This window comes from Hylobates moloch, unplaced genomic scaffold, assembly GCF_009828535.3.
Source record: "Hylobates moloch isolate HMO894 unplaced genomic scaffold, HMol_V3 SCAFFOLD_4, whole genome shotgun sequence".
NCBI classification, from domain to species: domain Eukaryota; kingdom Metazoa; phylum Chordata; class Mammalia; order Primates; family Hylobatidae; genus Hylobates; species Hylobates moloch.
The window spans coordinates 7094613-7116611 of record NW_026652279.1 but is presented as its reverse complement, the minus strand read 5'-3'; the positions used below and the strand labels follow the sequence as shown (position 1 = coordinate 7116611).

Below are 21999 nucleotides of genomic sequence, written 5' to 3'. Positions count from 1 at the left end.
TTCATTTGCACTCTCTATTTCTGGTGGAATCATCTCTTCAGTTAAACATAAGAGATCTAGGTCTTCCATGTCAGGGATTTATTATACTGGGACAGACATGAGAGGGTTTCAAAAACCCATGACATGACATGCTGAATCTCTCTCTGCACATGCATGTACAGGTATGTATGTAAAAGCACATACGCATTTTCTCTGGGAGACAGGTCCAGTACTTTTATCAGACTTTCTCAGTGGGTCAGGGATGCCAGAAGGATATTTCTCTCCAGTTCAGGAAGAGGGATCAAGTGGAAAGGTTTGATTTAGGCTTCAGGAGGTAATGGCCCAAGAAGAAACTGCCAATAACCCTACAAAAGAAGCAGGAGCACAAGGCTGTTTCCTGCAGGTAATCTTGCAGTGTGCACACCTTTGTGAAGAGTAGTTTCAACACGATGAGACCAGAGCTTCCAGGGTCAGCATTTAGTGCTCATAGGCCAACCCTGCCATCAATCTCGCATCTACTAATTTGAGGAACCAAAAGAGAGTGGTCATTTGAAGGGAAGCAAGCCATTCTCAGGGTAAATGCAGAGGTCTTTTGTTGAGTTTTTTGCTTTTACATTTAAAATATCTTTCCCCTTCAGAGGTGAACAAAAGTAAAACATTACTAAAATGTAAGAAGATAGGAAGTAGCAGTTCCCATTAATTCTGTTTACCAAGGTTCATTTTGAAATGAAAATGACTTTAAATTTTGTCTTGATTATAAAAAGTATTCTCTGTGCACTATAAAAATAAAAAAGGTAGGTAATATGGGAAAGTATAATGATAAGAGGGAAAAACTCCACCCATAATCCCATTTTTTCTATGCATTGTTATGTTTGTTCACACAAAAAATGGGCCGATGCTATACATGGTTGTTTATAATCAAGACCCTTGTAAAGACCACATTGAAGTGGGGGAAAAAAAAACAACAGTCCCATGTGCATGCAAAAGAAAATGAGTATGGTATCCATCATTTGCATTTTCTCACTCTGGCCCTGAGAGCTGAATTCACTGTTGGAGGAGAAACTGTTGAAGTTGGCAGAGCCAGGTTCTATCAACTCTGGAATGGCAACCAAATCTGAGCTGAGCACTTGATCCTCAAAAGAGAAAAATGGTGACGTGAGGTTATGATGGTGTTTGTTCCCACCCAAACATCAGCGTGTTTTCCTGGCATCTGCGCCAGTGTATGTTTTTCCCCTTGAATTGGAGTGAATTAAGCCTCTCATACGTTTTCCCAAGACCTCCAGGGTAGCTTAGAATATGGCCCTCAAATTTCTCCCATAGGCACATCAAGTATAATTTTAAATGGTCTATTTTGCCTTCATTGAATGCATGTCCAATTGTTCTCAATTTTGAATCCTTGCCAATACCTGCATTCAAATCTGTAATAGTCAAGAGCAAATGAAGTTTTTGTCCTCCTTGGGCTTTCTTCAGATACTTGTTTCAAAGCAATTACTGGAAGGAGAGGAAGTATAGGGACCTGAGAATTAAATGAAGGGACCTTGCAAATTTCCAGCAGAATTCCAGGGGAATGAAAGATGAAGGATACTTGGGGAGACAGCAAGGAAGAAGGGCCTTGGTAGGCTTGATCGGAACACCTGGTGGAAGTTCTGTAAAGAACTTCAGGGATCTAGAATGATCAAGGTCAAAGCTCTTATAAAGTACTTTAAAACCACGAGCTCTACAGGATCTATAAGAGAGAATGGAGAGCCCCTTCCTGTCCTCTACCCCATACAATGCTTTAAATCAGATAAGTATAGTGACATGGTGTCAATGGTGTATGAGGCATGACTGCAGGATTTTTTGTTTTGAATAGGGAATGCTAAACACCTGAGATTACCACAGTCTTTTATTGGAGAAAATAAGAACTACAGTTATTTTCTGTTCTACCCACTATTTTCCTTTCCATTAGGTCTTACTCTCCATTCGTTCGCCATTCTAACAGAGCTTTTCGTAAAATGAGAAGGGTCTTTGCTGAGCAGATTTTAATGAACAAGGACTTGGTTATTCAACTGAAATTTAAATGGAACTCTTCCCCTTTGAATATTATAACACTTGGACTTTGGAGAAGTTGCAAATCTAAGAGGGCTGACCCCCAGAGGTCAACTCACATACAAAGTTTGATCTTGGTTTTCAACCAACAGTACTATCGGCAGTTTAAGAGGGGAAGTGTAATGCTTGCAAAATTGATTAGCTAAGAATCATGGAAGTTCTTCATATATTAGTAATTTCTACACATAGAAATACCAATAAACATATAATACTAGGCATGATTTTTAAAAGATCTGACCTCTGTTTTTTTTAATAGTCGAAAAGAATGGATAGCAAACTCTTAAAGAGGAATTGGGTATTTTATTATTAAAAGATACAAGACATGGGGTCCTAAAGAGCATCTTTAGCCCTGATTATATTTCTTCTGGATATTATAGCCTTATCGTAAACGACGACTCGTGGTATTTGGTGTTACATATTTTTGTGAAAGTGAGGATGTTAAAACTGATCCATCTTGCAATAAACAAGCATAGCGTCTTAGCTGAGAACCTGTGATGAATATTGGATTTGTTTTCCTCCGTAGCCCAGAGAACAGTATGGGTTATGATTATGTCTTTCTATCTGGCCCACCTCTCTGTTTGTCTGCCAATCACCTGGGGATTTATCTGCATTCAGCATTAGCTGGAGAAAGGTGGGAGCCAAAATACTGTTGATATGTATGTGTATGCAGGAGTGCTAAACAAAGACAAGCTGGTGGAAAACACCCACTCAGAGAACCAGTAATAATCTTTTCTTCTTGCCCCTCTCACTTGCTTACTTTCAGCAACCACTGGAAAGGAAAGACAGCCAGAATAGTTCTCAGCACAGTGTTTCCAGCCACCGAAGCCTGCACACAGCATCCCCAAGCCACAGCACACAGGTGCTCCCCGAGTTCCCACCTGCAGAGGCCCAAGCTCCAGATCAAACTGACAGCTCTGGCCAGAAAAAACCAGATCCTTTTAAAATCTGGGCCCAGTCCAGGAGCATGTATGAAAACCGACGTGAGTAGCATCCTGGCCTCTGTCTTACCCTGGCCCCTCCGCAGGGCTCTACTTTTCTCTTGAAGGTTATTGAAAATAGAGGAGTTGCAGTGTGTAAACTGGATAAAGTGAAATCCGCCAGAGGCAAAAGTATCACAGAGGGAGCGGACTCTGCTGGCTATCCATGGAGGCTCCACTATGCCTTCACTTTGGGGAGGGGGTAGAAGTGGATGGTTATCACATAAATGCACTGGGTAAAAATGGGTATTTTTCCTCCCTTCAGTTAAAAGGAATGGTAGATAAGAGCTGCTGTCTCATTAATTCTCCAAGTGGAGATTGTGATGTGCTCTGAGCACAAATCTGATATGCAATAGAACTTAAATATGATTGACTGGGATTTTGGACTAATGAGAAGAAATTAAATGCTTCTTAAGTGGTCTCTTGATTTTAAAAAATACTGGTAATATTTTTTAACAATTGTAATCTCTCTAAACATTCCCCACAAAAAGGAAAAAACAATAGCAGTGAGTGGTTGTGCTTTAATTACTTATCCAGTGCTTTACCTTTTCTATAAATATGAGCTAGTGATAGTATACTTTGTAACTTCTTGGCTTGTATAAACATAATATCACCCTCATGTTTAATGTCTTTTTATTATGAAATGATTTCCAAAAACTATTCACCATAAATAATACTCGTTTATCTTACCAATGAAAATTCCTAAAAATGCCTTAATTTTAGGCAATGCAAGTTGTTCTTGTTGGGTGGCTGTTTTCTGATGTTTTCTTATAATGGTCAGGGTGAGGCAGCTATGAAGGACAGATACCTCATTTTCCCTTTTTTGGTATGGGGTAGGAGAGAGGTGTTGTGATGGTGGAGATTCGGTTTGTTGAAGGGTCTGAGAGAAGCTGTAAGAGTGAAGGGAATCATTTTGCTCATCCTCCTCTCAGCACAGGTTTCATTCCTAGCTGCAAATGTGGTCACTGCTCAGCAGGGTCCCCATCGAGAGTCGTGGCAGAGAGGTTGTGTGAGGTGTGGGTCCCCGGCCTCCTGTCCACCACACAGACTTGGCCGTGCTGTGCTTCCTTTGCCGGCCGAGGTGCGTGCTGAAAGTCAACTCCTCTGTGACCCAAGCAAAATGGGGCAGTGAGGCCAGCATCCTTGTCTGAGGAGGAAAGTTGGTCAGTCCACTGAGTGATGCTCAGCAGTTGCGGGGGCAGAGGTGAGCCTGGAGTCTTGCTGGTTATCAAATGCTAGGAGCTGCTCAGGGCTTCATCCTTTTCCTCTTCAAGGGAGAAATATCACTGCCTTCTTACTACCACAACGCATGGAATTAAATAGGCTGTTTTGACTACAAGTTCACCCTGCTGGCAAAAAGCCCACTAATTTGAGCAGGGACTTATTTAGTTGCTGGACTAGAAAGGTACCCCTAAAGTACCCCCAAAGCCTGACTAAAGGAAATGAAGTTCCATTTGGAATGACCTCATATGCAGTGGATACTAACCAGGAACCAGGTTCTGTCCTCATTGTGTCTCCTCGCTCATTGTAGTGATGTCACTGAAGAAAACCTTTTAAGAGATATTTCCAAAGAGGAGCTTTTTCACATTCCCCCTACATTACTCTCTAAGCTTATGGCTCATCCAATCAGTGGCCCAACTTCAGTTAATGTTGAGATATTGCTTTATTGACCGAACTCCTGCTTTCCTCAATACATGACACATTTATGATTGAGTTTTCCTGTATGAATCTTTTTGTGATAAAATGAATTGCATTCTGAAGGGCTGGCAGGGGCATCATGGGTTGACAGGACAATTGTAAAACATCCGTTTAATAGAAGGCTCTTGCTCAAATGCCATTTTTACCCTGGTGGCAGCAAATTTTCTTAAGAATTTGACTTAATCAAATGTTTCTAAAAAGTTTTCACCAGGAAAAAAAAAATAAGAAAAATATGTAATGTGGCTATAGCCAGCTACTTTAAGTACTGAAATTGCTCAGGTGGCAGCCGGACTGAAATATTCGGGGCCAGGCACCATGGCTCAGTCATGTAATCCCAGCACTTTGGGAGGCTGAGGCGGGCAGATCACCAAGTCAGGAGTTGGAGACCAGCCCGGCCAATATGGCGAAACCCCGTCTCTACTAAAAAATAGAAAAATTAGCCGGGCTTGGTGGCATGCGCCTATAGTCCCAGCTACTCGGGAGGCTGAGGCAGGAGGAATCGCTGGAACCTGGGAGGCGGAGCTTGCGGTGAGCTGAGATCACACCACTGCACTCCAGCCTGGGCAACAGCGCAAGGCTCTGTCTCAAAACAAAACAAAACAAAACAAAAAAAAGAAAGAAATATTCGGAATGGTGCCAGTTTTGTTCCTTCACTTTCTTTAACATCTGAGGAATCAGATAGAGCAGCACAAATGAGAACCTATTCCTTTTTGGTAATTGGAGGCTCTGTAGTTGACCGATAGATAGTAGCAACCTAATTGATGTTAACATTCACATGAATTTCTTCCTCGCTACTAAATGAGGATAATGATGAGACCTCCCCCTGGCCCCCATGGTAATTATTCAGTATCTGTCACAGATTTTCTTATTTTCACAGCACCTAGGAATGAACCTGCATCAATCTTGTCATTGAATCAGTACTTTTCTTTATCTCAGATCAGTTTCTGCCATTCTCTTAGGTTATTTTATAACTTGTCGTTCAAAGAGAAAAAAGTATATAGCCTTGTCAGATGTGATTCCCTGCCCCTTCCCCCCAAGACAGTAAAATGAGCAGAGTACTCCAGGAAAAACAGGAGAATTGAAGTCAGCAACAGCAGCTTAACTGTGCCATATTACCCTCTTTTTGTTGGAAATACATTTTTTTTCTTTTCTTTTATTATTAGTGGCAATGTGGAGATTAATACAATCTGTGAACGCATTCCTTCACATGGTCTAAATGTGTTGCAATGTACCATATTTTTGATATGGCCATCTCTGAAGGCAGCAGTATTAGAATGAATCAGTCTGAATTACAAATGTGTTCATGAATCCTTTTGAAGAGTTTCAATGTTTAATTAAAAACAAAGACGAGCACTGAAGTCCTTTAAAAGCCATGTTGCCTGTTTTATAGTTTCTCTAGAATTGTGCACATCTTAAAAACGACAGTGATGCAGTCTTATTAGTAAATGTTTAGGAAAATCAGATCATATCCAGTAGCATTTACTACAAAATAAATTATAAGGCTTGTAGCCGAAACTTTGCCTGTTCACTATATAGTTTGGAAAGAAAAACCTCAAAACTGTCTTATTAGCCAACATCGTAAATCTGTCCTGCCTGGGAGAGACATGCTTACAAGTTTGGAAGTGGTGATTGAGCTTCTTTATCATAGTGAGCTTAAGAAGCTTGGATGTACCTCCAAATTTTAAGAGGAATTATGAGTTTGTATTTGTGTGTTTGTTCAGTTCTCGGATAGATCCATTGATTTGCATCTCTAAATATAAGACTATTCTGGCTTGAAATGCTTAGAATTCACCTGAACAGATATTAGTACAAGAATGAATTTCATCCTGGACTTGATACACTTTTGAATAAATGCTGTAGTATAGTGGTAGCACAAATATACTTAAATTTTTCAAAAAGCAGTAAGGGTTTAGACAAACCATGAGTGAAGTAAGGCCATTCAAGAATGTGTACTTTAGAGTGTCATTAAATAAGGAGAGTTTAAGATGGTAATAGGAGTTATAGGAAATTCTCAATGGTGCAATTGTAAATTCTACCTTTTTGACAAGTAAAGCACTGTGGAAAAAAAAAGAAAGAAAAAATGGAATCAAACTATAGTCTTTTAAAATAACAGCCATGACCTTTATCATGAAAGCTGAACTGCCTGTTCCTTATCAATCAAAACTAAATTAAAGTGAACTAAGAGAAAGAATGTACATTAAGCTTTGCAAAATTGTGAAATTAATATTCCAGCTATGTCACCTTCACCTGCATCAGGATTGAGCAAGGGTGAGAGAGAGAGAGAAATCAATTCCACGAATTTTGGAGAATGTCCGAGTAAGGATCTGCTGAAAACTTTTGTCTCTCCATTTTCATTCATCTTGTTTGATGTTCTCATTGGTCTGGGGGCCTGGGGAGAAGTTCAGAAAAGAGAGGGAAGAAAAGAGGGGCATGAAGGGAAGTGCTTTGGAGCTCTTGTTGACCAAACGCAAACCAAAGACACGATGGAATAAAAAGGGTTCTTCATGCCCTTGTCAAGTCTGGAAATGTGTTGGTATGTCTGTAGTAATGGAGACACCAGGAGGTTTCTCTGCAAACCTGGTGGGTCCATTCTCTCTAATTATCAAAGGAAGTCTTTTGACTGCTTTATTCAATTGTCACTGGCATTACCAAAAGGAGACTAACTGCAGAAATTGTTCATATGCAAGGGCTTACAAATGAAAACTGGACAAGGTTTTCTTAGCTCTATTTGATTTAGCCTCACTCAAAAAAAGTGATATTAATATCAGAAAAATGGTTCTACCTTACTGCCGCCTAAAAACTTAATTCTAATAAAATCTGCCTGAAGTAAGGAAGAAAACCATTTTGGGGGAAGTAGTTTAGAAACTTCAATGCCTCTAAGAAGAGGTGGCCTCAGAGGACACTGAAGAGAGAAATTGTATAATCCCATAATGTGTTTCAGTACTGATTTATTGCCAAAGTTATATATTGGGGTAAATGGCATTTAGTTGGTAGAAGAGTAGAATTGTTAAAATGCCAAAATTAAAGTAGCAAAAGACTTTCTTTCTAACATGTCTGTGTGTCGATGTTTATGTCTGTGTTTTCTGGCTCACTGTTGTGTCTTTACCATTCCTAATGTCAGTGGGCATCTTCCTTTTCAACAGAAAACCTTTAAATAAATTTGCCATTTTTCCACTGATTCTCAGAAGGAAACGAAGCTTTTTTTTTTTTCATGTGGACTAAACGGTGTGATAAGTCTAAATCTGTTGGCCACAACCTCCCATACATGCTAGCTCACACCTAAATGAGCAACAGTAGGCAAAAACTTGTTACATTTGGTGTCACCGTAGGATGGGCAAATGTTCTGGTGTTAAATGATGCTGAGAAAAATGGGTCTGGGCTGGAAGTCTCTGCAGAGGCCCTTTCGTTGTTCCCAGAGAGGCCACACACTCAGCAGACCTAAAACAGACTCTGCCAGGAACCCAGTGCTGGCTGGAAAGCACCAGTGGTCTATTTCGGTAATAATCCTCCTGCTTGAGTGAACCAAAGACAGAGACACAACTTGATTTAATTTGTTGTTTCATTGAGGCTATTACAGCAAATATCCTTTAGCCAGCTACTCGAACAGAAAGAAAATATTGTTACCTTAGCGTGCTCAAGAAAATATTACTCTCAAATTGTGTTTATGGGAGTCCTGTGCAGCAGCTTAGCTCCATGTTCCGGGTGTTTTGCAGCTTAGCCTCAGCAATTATAATAAAAGCAGTGGATAGAAAGCACCCATTTACAGCCCTGGCACTGAGATAGCTCAAGTAAAAAGATCAGATTCAAACTCCTCTGACTTGTACTTACGGGTCACTTGGTTTCTTCTCTGTTGGTGTATTCATTCACTATACATTTTAAGTTTGTGGGTGAATCACTAAAAAGGGACATCCCTTCACAAACCTGTAATCTAAACATCCACCTTCTTCTTCCCTATTCCATTGTACAAAACTGGAGAAGAAAAGAATTAAATTCTCAGGCCTGCACTTTCCTTCAGCCCCAAATCCAGTTAATTAAATAAGAAGGTATGCACTATAGCATTTGAAAATCTCCTTTAGGATTCACTGCAACTGAATTATATTTTTTTCTCTTTAAAAAAAAGATATGCCATTTTATAGGTCATAAAACACCCTATGTATACATTAAAATATTAAGTAAGAATGAAATAGAAATAATTCTCTTTTACTTTAGTGAAGTAACAGAGTGGTGTATAAAACAATTTCATGTATAGTGAGTATTTTCTTATGGAAATTGCATTTGTTTTAAAAAACAAGATATTCATTTTAAAGCCCTGGTCCATTACTGAGTATTGAAAGTAAAATATCAAGTTATTGGAAAATGAATTAATACATTTTAATGCTGAAATATCATAGGCAAGTTCTAGAGTAAAGCAGTCATTTTGGCAATGAGATATATGATTCATTAACACAGACTTTTTGTCATCAACATTGATCTTAAGGATTTGGAGGCCTGGCTGATTTTGGTAATAGTATGGAAATCCTAATAAAATTTATACAGTCACCCCTCAGTGTCTGCTGGGGATTGGTTTCAGGACACCCGCATCCCCCACCAAGGATATAAAAATCCATGGATGCTTAAATCCCTAGAAAATAGCCTAATATTTTTGTGTAACACACACACACACACACACACACACACACACACACACCTTCCTGTATTATTTATTTGTTTGGTTGTTATTTATTTATTTGAGACAGGGTCTCACTCTGTCACCCAGGCTGGAGTGCACTGGGGCAATCATGGCTCACTGCAGTCTCAACCTCCCTGGCTCAAGCGATTCTCCCACCTCAGCTTCCCAAGTAGCTAGGACTACAGGCATACACCACCATACCTAGCTCATTTTTTTATTTTTTGTAGAGACAAGGTCTCACTATGTTGCCCAGACTTGAGTGCCTGGGCTCAAGCGATTCGCCTGCCTTGGCCTCCCAAAGTGCTGGGATTGCCACTGTGAGCCCCTGCACCCCACGTCCTATATACTTTAAATCATCTCTACATTACTTATGATATCTAATACAATGCAAATGCCATGTAAATAGTTGTGATACTGTATTACTTAGGGAATAACGACAAGAAAAAAAATCTGTACATATTCATCACAGCTAAAACCATTGTAGGTCTAACAAATTTTCTATCTGTGATTGGTTGAATCTAAGGATGCAGAACCCACAGATATGGAGGACTGACTGTATGCGGAAATACTAGGATGTTTTAGAGTAATTTTTGGCAAAAATGATCTAACAAAGCCTATTAGCATTGCTAGTCTTAATTATTTTAAGGAAGAAGAAAGTGACTTAAAGATAAATCAGAAAGTCTGTTTAAACCAAGCTGTTCTCTTTCATCCTCTAGTAGAGGAAACATCTGGTGACTTAACATGACTTCAGAATCCTTAGATCTGGCTTCAGAGGTGACTCTGACTTAGCCTGAGTTCTGTTCTTGCACATGGACACCTGCTTTGTGGTGTGGCACATAATAATTTACTTAATTCTCCTTGCAAGAATACTGAGGAAAGCAGTTAATGCTGACTATTTGTAGTTAAGGATCATGGCTTGGGCTTGATTTGGAATTATCAAACAGTGATGAGTCCTGTGAAGAACTTTAGGGCTCAGTGACTATTCCCACTGTTTACTTTATCCCCGTGTCTTCCATTATTTCACCTGTTCAGAGTATTTTGTTTCTTTGCCTATATTGAAAATCTTCCATCTGATCAAGCACCACCATTCTTGTCCTGCAATTGTGTTCATCTTGGGGGTATCATTGCTTTTATCAGTAAAATAATCCATCTCTTTTTTCTCCCCTCTCTGCAGTTCCAGATTACCAGGAACAGGACATCTTCCTCTGGAGAAAAGAGACTGGATTTGGATTTAGGATTCTGGGTGGAAATGAACCAGGGGAACCTGTGAGTCTTTTGCTTGTGTCTCTTCCCAGCATATTTTTCTAAGGCTTCAAAGCAAATTGGCGACAGTGACAAATCACCAACATTTAAGTCCAGCTAGATGCAACACTGACTCTTTAATCTTGAGTAGTATGGGTTTTTCATTGGGTTTTGTGGAGCTCTCTTTGTCTTGAGGAAGAAGAGACTAGATTCTTTCTAAAAAGTTTGTATGAGTGTTTGCGAAAAGTGGCAGCTGCAGCCTCTGTAGACCACCCCTTTCCCCCAAGGGAGACGAAAACAGAAAGCAAAACAGGAATAGGCATCACCTAATATCACAGTGGCCTGGTCCTTCTGGCCAGGTCCCTTCACTCTGCCAGCAGGTAGTAGGCTTTGTGTGTTGAGTTGCTGGTGTGCAGAGAGTACTTCGCAAAGCCTCATGAGACAGTGGTTGGAGAATGTCAGACCCCTGCCTTTACAAAACTTGAGAAAGAACCCTGAGTAAGGGTCAAGAAACACTGAACTTCCCTGGGCCTCAGTGTCCTCCATTTTGGAATAAATTTAGAATAACATAACAGGGTTCCTTTGAAGGAAGAAAAAACTAAAATAGGTATTGTTAATTTCCTTGTGATAATAACAGCCATTATTCATCGAGCGCTTACTATGTGCCAGGTTCTGTGCTAAAGGCTCTTAACATACATTCTCTCATTTATCCATCAAACCCACCAGTTTATCCTGTTTTCACATCAAGAGAAAGAAAGGCTAACTAACTTGCCCAAGATCACAGAGCTACCAAATGGAAGGACTGACAAGGTCTGACTCGAGTTCATGTTCTTAGCAACAATTTTGTCAAAGTTCTTTGTAAACTATAAATGCCACGTGAAGGTAACTATAGCATTATTGTCTGCTGGAAAGGCAAGGCAGGCACAAATATTTTAGCTAAGGTTTAGTGAATGGCAAATATAGCAGCAAGACACTAACTATAAAGAGTGCTCTGCTTTCGAGTCCTAAAAGACTTCAAAAATGGAGATGTCCAACCAACTTTTGCTTCATTCATTCATTTAAGAGTATTTATTACATATTCCTTATTCCTAGGCATAATGCTAGACCCTTAAATAAAAGTAATATTAATATTTTAATTAGCAGAGTTTTATGGAAAGAGAGTTTTTAAGTAGCTAGAAAAGAAGAATAGGTTATACAATGAAGGGAGAAAAGTAATTTATATCTGCAAAGGGGAAAAAGAGAATGAGTCATCAATAGGCCACAGATAAACATCTGGAAACTAAGCAAGAAATATTCTTTCCACCATTTAAGAATTGTTGCAATACTTAGCACAATGTCTTGTACACAGTGGGTGCTCAATAAATGTTTGCGGCATGCCTGCAGACATGAATGAATGAATTGTTCCCAGAGATGTGAAGGCCATTGATGTAACAGTAAACATAGGAGAGCAATGTTTCATCCATCATTCAATTACTCAACAGATTTATATTGGTCACATCGTACCACTGGGTGCTGCTGATACTGATGGCCGCCTGAGGTCTGGAGATGAATTAATCTGTGTGGATGGGACGCCAGTAATTGGAAAATCACACCAGCTTGTGGTCCAGCTTATGCAACAAGCTGCCAAGCAAGGCCATGTCAATCTCACGGTGCGGCGTAAAGTGGTTTTTGCGGGTATGTATTTCATTCATTCCTTCAGACAGTGCGTTGTCACTTTATTCACAGAAAAGGCCTCCTTCCTGTGTCTGCCTCCTTGAGCGTCTATTTTAGCAAATGTTTGCAAATGTGATCAAGCTCAGAATTTCCAGATGGCTTGCTTCTCTCAAACCCTGCAAAAATTACTGTCATTCTAAAGTACTTTAATGTGCCATTTGCATATGTTCAACCAAGGCTTCCAGAGGAAGGCTAGTTGAATATATATCACTTCCCTTCTATCTCCTTGCAAATCAGAACTTAGCCATCCTCTTCATTTGATGCTAATCCTCAACAAATGAGGTCATTATGAAAGTCAGAAGAGTTGTAGCTTCATATCAAGGGAACAAAAATCGGGTTTGTGCTACAAAATAAGCTCATAAAAAAGTTACTGATTTCTTACTGTCCTATGTATTAAACCAAGATTTTTTTTTGTTGTTTCTACAAGAAAGTTGTAGAGCTGGCCAGTTCTAGGTCAGCTTTGATTCCTTCTTCCTGCCCATAAGCTTTGAACTTTAATTCTCAAAATACTACATATCCTTTCAGGCTCAGCTCGAATATAACCTTCTTCCCTTGGAAATTGCTCCTCCCTCCAACTGCCTTCAGATTTTAGCATTCCCTCCTTGCCATTCTAGTGACTCATGGTTTACTGCCGTATCAGAATCTGCCATTTTGAGACAGTGAATTGTGTGAGTGTCTGTCCTTTCCCTTGAAAGCTCACGTTGAACACACCTTGGTTGTTCACCTTTGGATGCAGCTCTCACCTTGAAACCTTTAAGGCAGAACCCAGAATGCAGCAGAGGTGATTGTCTTATATCAGTGGAGTTACTGGAGAAATATGACCTGAAATATTATGAATTCTCATGGCATTAATATTAGTGAAACAGAAACCTGTCAGATAAAATTAATTGGTAACTTGTTTAAAAAAAAAAGAGTATGACCCATTTTAAATGGTATATGATTAATTACAGAATTCAGGTGTTAAATTCCAGTGTGTTTATGGCCTCACAATCCTTCTCAACATACTATTCTATGCAGCTAAAAGCAGTCAGCTAGAACCAGTTTTTGAGATGAGACGAAAACTATCTGGGGTTAAATTCCAGTGTGTTTATGGCCTCACAATCCTTCTCAACATACTATTCCATGCAGCTAAAAGCAGTCAGCTAGAACCAGTTTTTGAGATGAGATGAAAACTATCTGGCTTCCCTGGCACAAATAGAAATAGTAAGGCAATGTGATTTTTTTTGTTGTTTCAGGTTTTTTTTTTTAAATCTTAAATATTTTGGATTTTTAGCTTTGTGTAAAAGGCATGTCAAATCTATGAAGAGACATGATGCAAAGCGAACTAGTCACAAAAGGAGAAATATTGATTCCCTTTATATGAGATACCTAGGGTAGTCAAATTTATAGAGATAGAAAGCAGAACGATGGTTGGTAGTGGGTGGAGGAAATGGGAAGGGGAATTAGTTTTTAATGAGTACAGAGTTTCAATTTGGGAAAATGACAAAATTCTGGAGATAGATGATGATGGTTGCACAAAAATGTGAATGCATTTAACACCACTCAACTATATGCTTAAAAATGGTTTAAAAATTTGTTATGCTTATTTTTCAAAAATTAAAACAATCTACGAAAAGAGAAGCTTTTAGAAAGGAATATAGTCTGATCTAAAACTTGGACACAACACACATTTTGTTTTTGGCATAGTTGGTTCCACCTACTGTGTTGGCTGTTTAGGAGTGCTTTACCTTGCCGTCTGACAGTAACGCTAGAATGGTGACTAAATTCAGAAGGAGGCCAGTGTATCCAGTTCTGTGATCAGAGTCGATGTTGACACCTGGAAGCTAAGAAGAGAAGCGTGTGTATGTCTCACAGGTGTTGTCATGAACCCCACATAGGGCAGGTAGCCTCAACGTTACCGTCACCTTACTGTTTGTTGCCTGATGGAAAAAGCTGAGTGGAAATGTGACTGGAAAGTAATGACAATATGAACGTGCATCCAAGGTTGTATCTATGAAGCCAAGATGGCGGTCTTCGCGGGTGTAGCCCTCACCTACGCTTAGGCCCTTCCTTCCCTTTGTGCAATGGGGAAATATTTCAAAGCAGGCTGATCTTGCTGCAAACTTGATTCTGAGTGTGGATGTCGACATATAGCATGCTGTAAACAACACACGCTATTTGGGAGTCCTATTTGGTGTTAGGTGGGATCAATGTTCGTAGATACTGAATGGTTAATATTTGTCAAGAGAAGATGCTTTCAATCCGTATATCCAGGTTTTGCGAAACCAGGTGCTGTCTCCTCCTCTCGGTCATGTTTTGATTTCTTGCAGGAGTTGCAGGAAGGAGGGAGGGGCAGCAGGATGGCGGGGGGGGGGGCTGCAGGACACGGTGCTGTACGCGTGCATCTCTCTGTTACAGTGCCCAAAACCGAGAACGAGGTGCCCTCGCCAGCCTCCTCTCATCACAGTAGCAACCAGCCAGCCTCGCTGACAGAAGAGAAGCGCACCCCGCAGGGCAGCCAGAACTCGCTGAACACGGTGAGCTCGGGCAGCGGCAGCACCAGCGGCATCGGCAGTGGCGGTGGCGGGGGCAGCGGCGTGGTCAGCACCGTAGTGCAGCCCTACGACGTGGAGATCCGGCGCGGGGAGAACGAGGGCTTCGGCTTCGTCATCGTGTCCTCGGTGAGCAGGCCCGAAGCAGGCACGACCTTTGGTGAGTGCTGAACGTGAAATTGCCCAGGGTTTCCCACCATGCCTGGGAGTTTTTGTTCTCTTGCGAGTGAAAGCTGACCCAGACCTCACGTGCAGAAATGCTTTATGGCTTCTTGCTCTGGGTAATTAAAGACTTAATTAGGGATGGAGTTGATTTGGTAGCTTTTTCCCTTTTGAAGGTTGGGAATATTTGTTCAACCCTTTCAACTTCCACCCTGAGAATGTGATCACGCATACACAACTTAAAGCATGCATCAGATTTGCGTGAAATTTGAATAGCAGCCGGGGGCTGTTGCTCACGCCTGTAATCCCAGCACTTTGGGAGGCCGAGGAGGGTGGATCACTTGAGGTCAGGAGTTTGAGACCAACCTGGCCAACATCGTGAAACCCCGTCTCTACTAAAAATACAAAAAGTAGCTGGGCGTGGTGGTGCATGCCTGTAATCCCAGCTACCTGGGAAGCTGAGGCAAGAGAATCGCTTGAACCTGGGAGGTGGAGGTTGCAGTGAGCCGAGAGCGTGCCACTGCATTCCAGCCTGGGTGACACAGCGAGACTCCGTCTGAAAAAAAAAAAAAAAAAGAAATTTGAATAGCAACCCCTGGACATCATACAGAGTCTACAGTTTTTGCCAAAGCAAGGCTTTTGAAAGGTCTTGAATAGGATAGCACTAATTGCAAGGACCTCAGAATGGTCTTAAGAATGTCTTAAGAGTTTTTACAAGGAGCGTACAGCTGTAAAAATGCTCTAGGAAAAATAGAGGTGTAAGGAGTAAAAATACTACATGAGATGCTGGTCTGCTTCATCTGTGTTCTTTCTCTACTGTATCCCCATAGGAATTTTTTTTTAATTTTAAATAATATTTTTACTGTTGCTTGATTTAAAGTCTGTTTAAAATCTGAGTTAAGAGTCATTTGATTTTCCTGTCTCATCCAGACATTAAGGGTTTCAGCAAAGTATGGAGAAACACGGTTGTCACTTTCTCAGAAGGTTCACTCTCTGCTGGGTACACTAGCAAAGACCAGTAGAAACCCAGATGATTGCAGAAACTAGTGATATATGAATCTGTTTCCCATTGCAATGGATTGATTATAGATGTATACTCCAAAAATGATCCACCTTCCTGATTGGGTAAAAAGTCATTTGTTATCTCCCGAGCACATTTGTTACTTACTATGGAATACAATGGGAGAAGGGGAAGGGCTGTGCAGGCTGTGCAGGCTTTTCATGTACCTCAGCTCTATCCCTGAATGACTTATCCACATGGAAACTGGCTAGGATCAGCAAGGTGCTACAACCCTTTAGCATTCTCATGCAGTAGAACTCACTTGGCCTCCATTTAATCTTGGTGTGTTGCTTCCCGCTAGAGCTGTCTCCCCGTAAGTTTTATGTTTAACAGGGGACAGTGACTCAGCCAGGTCTATGCATGTGTGGCTGCAGTAACAAACACCCATTACTAACAGTGCTTTTTGAGCTACATTAATAAAGTTATCATAGCATGTCATGGATGGATGACCTGACATCAAAGCAAGGTTTTTTGGTTTTGTTTTAAAATTAATTTCAGAGACTTTCCTGCTTAATATAAAAATAAAGAGAAGGAAGAGGGGAGAAAGAAATCCCAAATTATTTTCTTCAGATCTACAATTTGACTGTCTCCATGCATCCTGTGATGTCCCTAACTATTTCAGAATTGTCAGTTTCACCTTCTAGAAAGAAATAGCAAATATGTCAAGTGACAGGTTATGTGTTATATAATGAATATTGTATTCACACTCACAATTTGGTCTTTGATTGTTTTCCTTTGGCTCTTACAACGAACAAATTAAACTTTCCCTAATGCCTTGCATGAGACTTCTGAGCTTTGCCGAGCTTTCCTCAGACCTGCTGTTCAATACCTTTGTTATACCAATTGTCCTTGGAGATCAACTAAACTTAGTCAAGACCTTGAATTTGAGTATGGGAGCATTCTAGCACACCTACCTATTGTATTCTAATAGACTGTTAACTTTTAAAAATTATCTCACCTTGATGTTCCATCCTATGATACAAGCTCAGGCAAATCTGCTGAAATTCAAAGGAATTAAAGCGCATTTTCCCACACACTTTACCCTTAAGGTCCAAATTATGACGAAAGAGCCTGCTCAGTTAGTTGTAATGTCCCTCATGTTATTTGTCACCCTTTCCAAAAGGTAACTCAACTGCGTAACTACCTTCATAGTCTCCAGAAAGACAAATTCTCAAAGTAGGTGAATATGCATAAGAACTTTGAAACTCAATACATGATTAACTAGATTAACTAGAAATCCTATGTCAGGCCTCAAAGCCAGCCACCTCTCTCTAGAAGTTAGCAATGACATGCAGTGCCTCAAAGTGCACAATAAACCTTTCTCTCCAAATGCACTTTTCTTGGTCTTTGATATTGTGGATGTGCAGTAACTGATGATGAGAAAGGAGATGATTAAAGGAAAAAGGGTGAGGAATGATTTGAACCTACCTTTAGATCAATGTCCTCAGCCCGAATAGGTACTAGATTTTCACAGTCCTTTGAGGGGATTTTTGTGAGGCAGGAGAATGATTTCAGAGCTAATGAACCATTCGGGCCACACTCTGAAAGCACATAAGACAAGCTGCTTGAGCAAAGGTCCTAAAAGGAAAAATAAGCTTCAAGGTTGGGTGCTTTCTTGGCCCATCTCTTATAATTACGCCCTTTTTCTAAAGCTTTCATCATTCTGGGGAGAAGGCAGAAAGTCTGAGTGTTTGTTCATTAGGTGTTTTCAGATTGAATTTTTGGTGCTAGCAGACTCTTATGCCTCACCAGTTGCCCAGTGATTATTTTTCTAAATGGAGAAAGAACAAAACATTGGCAGAAGCTGAAACAACAGCTGGCAAAAATGAAGTGACATGAACACAGAATGAGTAAAAGCATCCATCCCAGCCCTGGGTTTCACATTTGCAGTCCCAAAATAAGCCAACAGCCAGTTATTTTGGGGCTCTTAACAATCTTTGAAGTTGCCAACTATCCCAAATTTTGTAATTGGTTTAAGGAGGGCGCTGGGGGTTCCCCTAATTTTGAATCTGGGCAGGATGGCAGCAATGAATTCTAGTTTCAGAGCAGTAGCTCCTTATACAGACACCCTGAGTATTGCCAATGTTTTGACCATCGGTGCAGAGCTCTCCTTTAATAACATTTGCTTAATGCTTTAATTAATTAACACTTAACCTTCTCTTTCCCTTTTCAACCCTTTTTCTCTTCCCTTTGCTATATTCCCACGTAACTTTAAAAAAATTAAAACTCAATATCAAAGCAGGCAATGCATGTGTGGCTATGCCTCACAAAATAGGTCGGATTATTGAGGGGAGCCCTGCTGACCGCTGTGGCAAGCTGAAAGTAGGAGACCGGATCTTGGCAGTAAATGGATGTTCCATCACCAACAAATCCCATTCAGACATTGTGAACCTAATCAAGGAAGCAGGAAACACAGTTACCCTCCGCATCATTCCTGGGGATGGTAAAGTATACCTATTATCTCTTTCTCTCTCTCTCACTCTCTCTCTCTCACTCTCTCGCTGTCTCTCTCTCTGTCTCTGTCTTTTCCTTTTCTCTCTTTCATTAGTGTTCATTTAACTGAATAGTATTAATTTAGTGGCAGCTTTATTCATCCCTAACTAAATATACCCATCAGGTAAACGTGAGCCATTGTTACTAACCCATACCTCACCCTCTTATGTAATTAATCCTCTAGCCCTGTGACCCTGTGTTGCTGCAAATATAAAAGTTTCAGGCCGGGCGCCGTGGCTCACGCCTGTAATCCCAGCACTTTGGGAGGCCAAGGCGGGCGGATCATGAGGTCAGGAGATCGAGACCATACTGGCTAACACAGTGAAACCCCGTCTCTACTAAAAATACAATAATTAGCCGGGCGTGGTGGCGGGCGCCTGTAGTCCCAGCTACTCCGGAGGCTGAGGCAGGAGGATGGCGTGAACCCGGGAGGCGGAGCTGGCAGTGAGCTGAGATCGCACCACTGCACTCCAGCCTGGGCGACAGAGCGAGACTCCGTCTCAAAAAAAAAAAAAAAAAAGTTTCAGAAAAATCTTCACCCTTTCCTCAACTTATTTAGCTTTTTGTGTCCTTGTCTTCAACACTATAAAATAGTTTTAATACACGTGGTACAGATCCTCTGATATGTATAATATGAACTGTATTATATGGTGACATGACAAAACCTGCATGGTGGCAATTCAGAGCCAGTACTATGGTTTTTTGGAATAAGTGAATATATCAAAGTTTTTTATTTAATGGGAGAATCTAAGAGTTTGTGTCTACTAGATTTGTCCCTAATTTTTGGACGTGAATGAAGAAAGAATGAAATCTCTATATTTTTGATAAATTGTATCTACATTAAATAGGCCTGTCCTTATTTATTTGTGTGATTAGTTAAATTCAGATCTTTGGTTCTTTTATATAAGTGGTGATTCTGCCCCCCAGGGAACATTGGCATTGTCTGCAGTGGGTGTGAGTAGCATCTAGTGAGGTCAGACATGCTTCAAAACATCCTACAGAACACAGAACAGCCCTCACAATAAAAAGTTACCCAGCACAAAATACCAATGCGCACTGTATTATTCATGTTTAACAAAAATTAAGTTGAGGCTGAATGCGGTGTCTCACGCCTGTAATCCCAGCACTTTAGCAGGCCAAAGCAGGTGGATCACCTGAGGTCAGGAGTTTGAGACAAGCCTGGCCAACATGGTGAAACCCTGTCTCTACTAAAAATATAAAAATTAGCCTAGTGTGGTGGCACATGCCTGTAGTCCCAGCTACTTGGGAGGCTGAGGCAGAAGAATCGCTTGAGCCTGGGAGGTGAAGGTTGCAGTGAGCCGAGATCACACCGCGGCACTCCAGCCGGGCGAGACTCATCTCAAAAAAAAAAAAAAAAAAAAATTTAAGTTGATACGCTAAGGTCAGGAAGTATAGATCCTTTAGAGAATTAGGTCCTGAATATTCACTTTATTCTAAGCTGACTTCGCCCTTGGGAGGAAAGTGACACTTGTCCCAAAATGTTTAAATGTCTTTTTTCAGTCTTGCTATACATGTTATAAAATATATATTCTAAAAGTCAGTGAGTATTTCTGAAGAAAAAATCTGGTTTATAAAGATAATGTGATAAAAACTCTATGCCATGTATCTATAAAATAAGAAAATTAGAGGTTTCATCTGAAAGTTATTTACCAAATGGGTATTTTTATATACTAACTGCTAGAAAGTGAACTTTATAGTTCAAGATTTGAAAGGTATAGCCGGTGCCTTACGGAAAAGGTAAATGCAAAACCAAACAGTAAAAATTTAAAATTGTTGATTCCAAGAACAGAGAACTTTCTCTGCACCAAAACTATCCCACACTAGATGTGGAGGAAAACACTGGCCTCTTGAATGATGGTGTACTTCACCCTCCTTCAAACGCATGGTTAGTCACTTACCAACTGGTCTGGAGTTCATTCCACCAATTCACCACTCTGGAAAGCTATTACAATTTAGGAAAGTGGTCACAAGATGATAGAACATAGGTTCCTAATGGGAAGGATGAAGGAAGCCAGAAAATATAGTGAGAAGTGATTGAGAGAGCCAAATATGGTCCAGACATCCCTCCTTTCATTGCACTTCATTTTATTGCGCTTTGCAGGTACTTCATTTTGTAGTACCTTGTACAAATTGAAGGCTTGTGGCCACCCTGCTTCGAGCAAGTCTGTCAGTGTCATTTTTCCAACAACAAGTGCTCACTTTGTGACTTTGTGTCACATTTTGGTAATTCTCACAATAGTTCAAGCTTTATTAGTATTAATTATTATTATATCTGCAGTGATGACCTGTGATCTGTGGTCTTTGATGTTACTATTGTAATTGTTTGGGGGTGCCACAAACCATACCCACATAAAATGACAAACAATTAATAAATGTCATATGTGTTCTGACTGCTCCACTGACTGGCCATTCCCCATCTCTGTTCCTTTCCTCGGGCCTCCGTTTTCCAAGAGAAAGCAATATTGAAATTGGGACAGTAAATAACCTTTCAATGGCCTCTAACTCTTCATATGAAAGGAAGAGTCGGCCGGGCGCGGTGGCTCACGCTTGTAATCCCAGCACTTTGGGAGGCCGAGGCGGGCGGATCACGAGGTCAGGAGATCGAGACCACGGTGAAACCCCGTCTCTATTAAAAATACAAAAAATTAGCCAGGCGTGGTGGCGGGCGCCTGTAGTCCCAGCTACTCGGAGAGGCTGAGGCAGGAGAATGGCGTGAACCCGGGAGGCGGAGCTTGCAGTGAGCCGAGATCGCGCCACTGCACTCCAGCCTGGGCGACAGAGCAAGACTCCGTCTCAAAAAAAAAAAAAAAAAAAAAAAAAAAAAAAAGAAAGGAAGAGTCACACATCTCTCACTTTAAATCAAAAGCTAGACATGATTCAGCATAGTGAGGGAGGCATGTCAAAATCTGAGATAGGCCAAAAGCTAGATCCCTCATGCTAAACATTTATCCAAGTTGTGAATGCAGAGGAAAATTTCTTAAAGGAAATTAAAAGTGCCACTCCAGAGAACACGTGGATTTTAAGAAAGCGAAACAGGCTTATTGCTGATACGGAGAAAGCATGAGTGGTCTGGATAGAAAATCAAACCAGCCACAGCATTCCCTTAGGCCAGAGTCCAATCCAGAGCAAGTTCGTAACTCCTCAATTCAGTAAAGGCTGAGAGACGGGAGAAAGCTAGAGAAGATAGTTTGAAGCTAGCAGAGGTTGGTTCATGAGATTTAAAGAAATAAACCATCTCCATAACATAAAAGTATAAGGGGAAGCAGCAAGTGCAAATATAAAAGCTGCAGCAAGTTTTCCAGAGTATTTAATTATTAAGATCATGGATGAAGGTGGCTACACAAAATGACAGATTTTCAGTGTAGA

General features: G+C 40.6%; 1 protein-coding gene across 12 annotated transcripts in view; it reads left to right on the top strand.

Annotated features, from left to right (window-relative positions):
• The window catches only part of MAGI1 (membrane associated guanylate kinase, WW and PDZ domain containing 1), a 685843-nt gene that overhangs the window by 642789 nt on the left and 21055 nt on the right, over window positions 1–21999 (top strand). For 5 of the 12 annotated variants that reach the window (XM_032149446.2, XM_032149440.2, XM_058437138.1 and 2 more), the window contains 6 exons: window positions 2831–3047; window positions 6975–7058; window positions 10586–10677; window positions 12135–12327; window positions 14764–15057; window positions 18359–18562. In XM_032149446.2, coding sequence (XP_032005337.1) covers window positions 2831–3047; window positions 6975–7058; window positions 10586–10677; window positions 12135–12327; window positions 14764–15057; window positions 18359–18562 — 1084 coding nt within the window. The remainder of the gene's footprint in view (window positions 1–2830; window positions 3048–6974; window positions 7059–10585; window positions 10678–12134; window positions 12328–14763; window positions 15058–18358; window positions 18563–21999) is intronic. The other 7 variants (XM_032149449.2, XM_032149448.2, XM_058437137.1 and 4 more) reach the window with 4 other exon arrangements.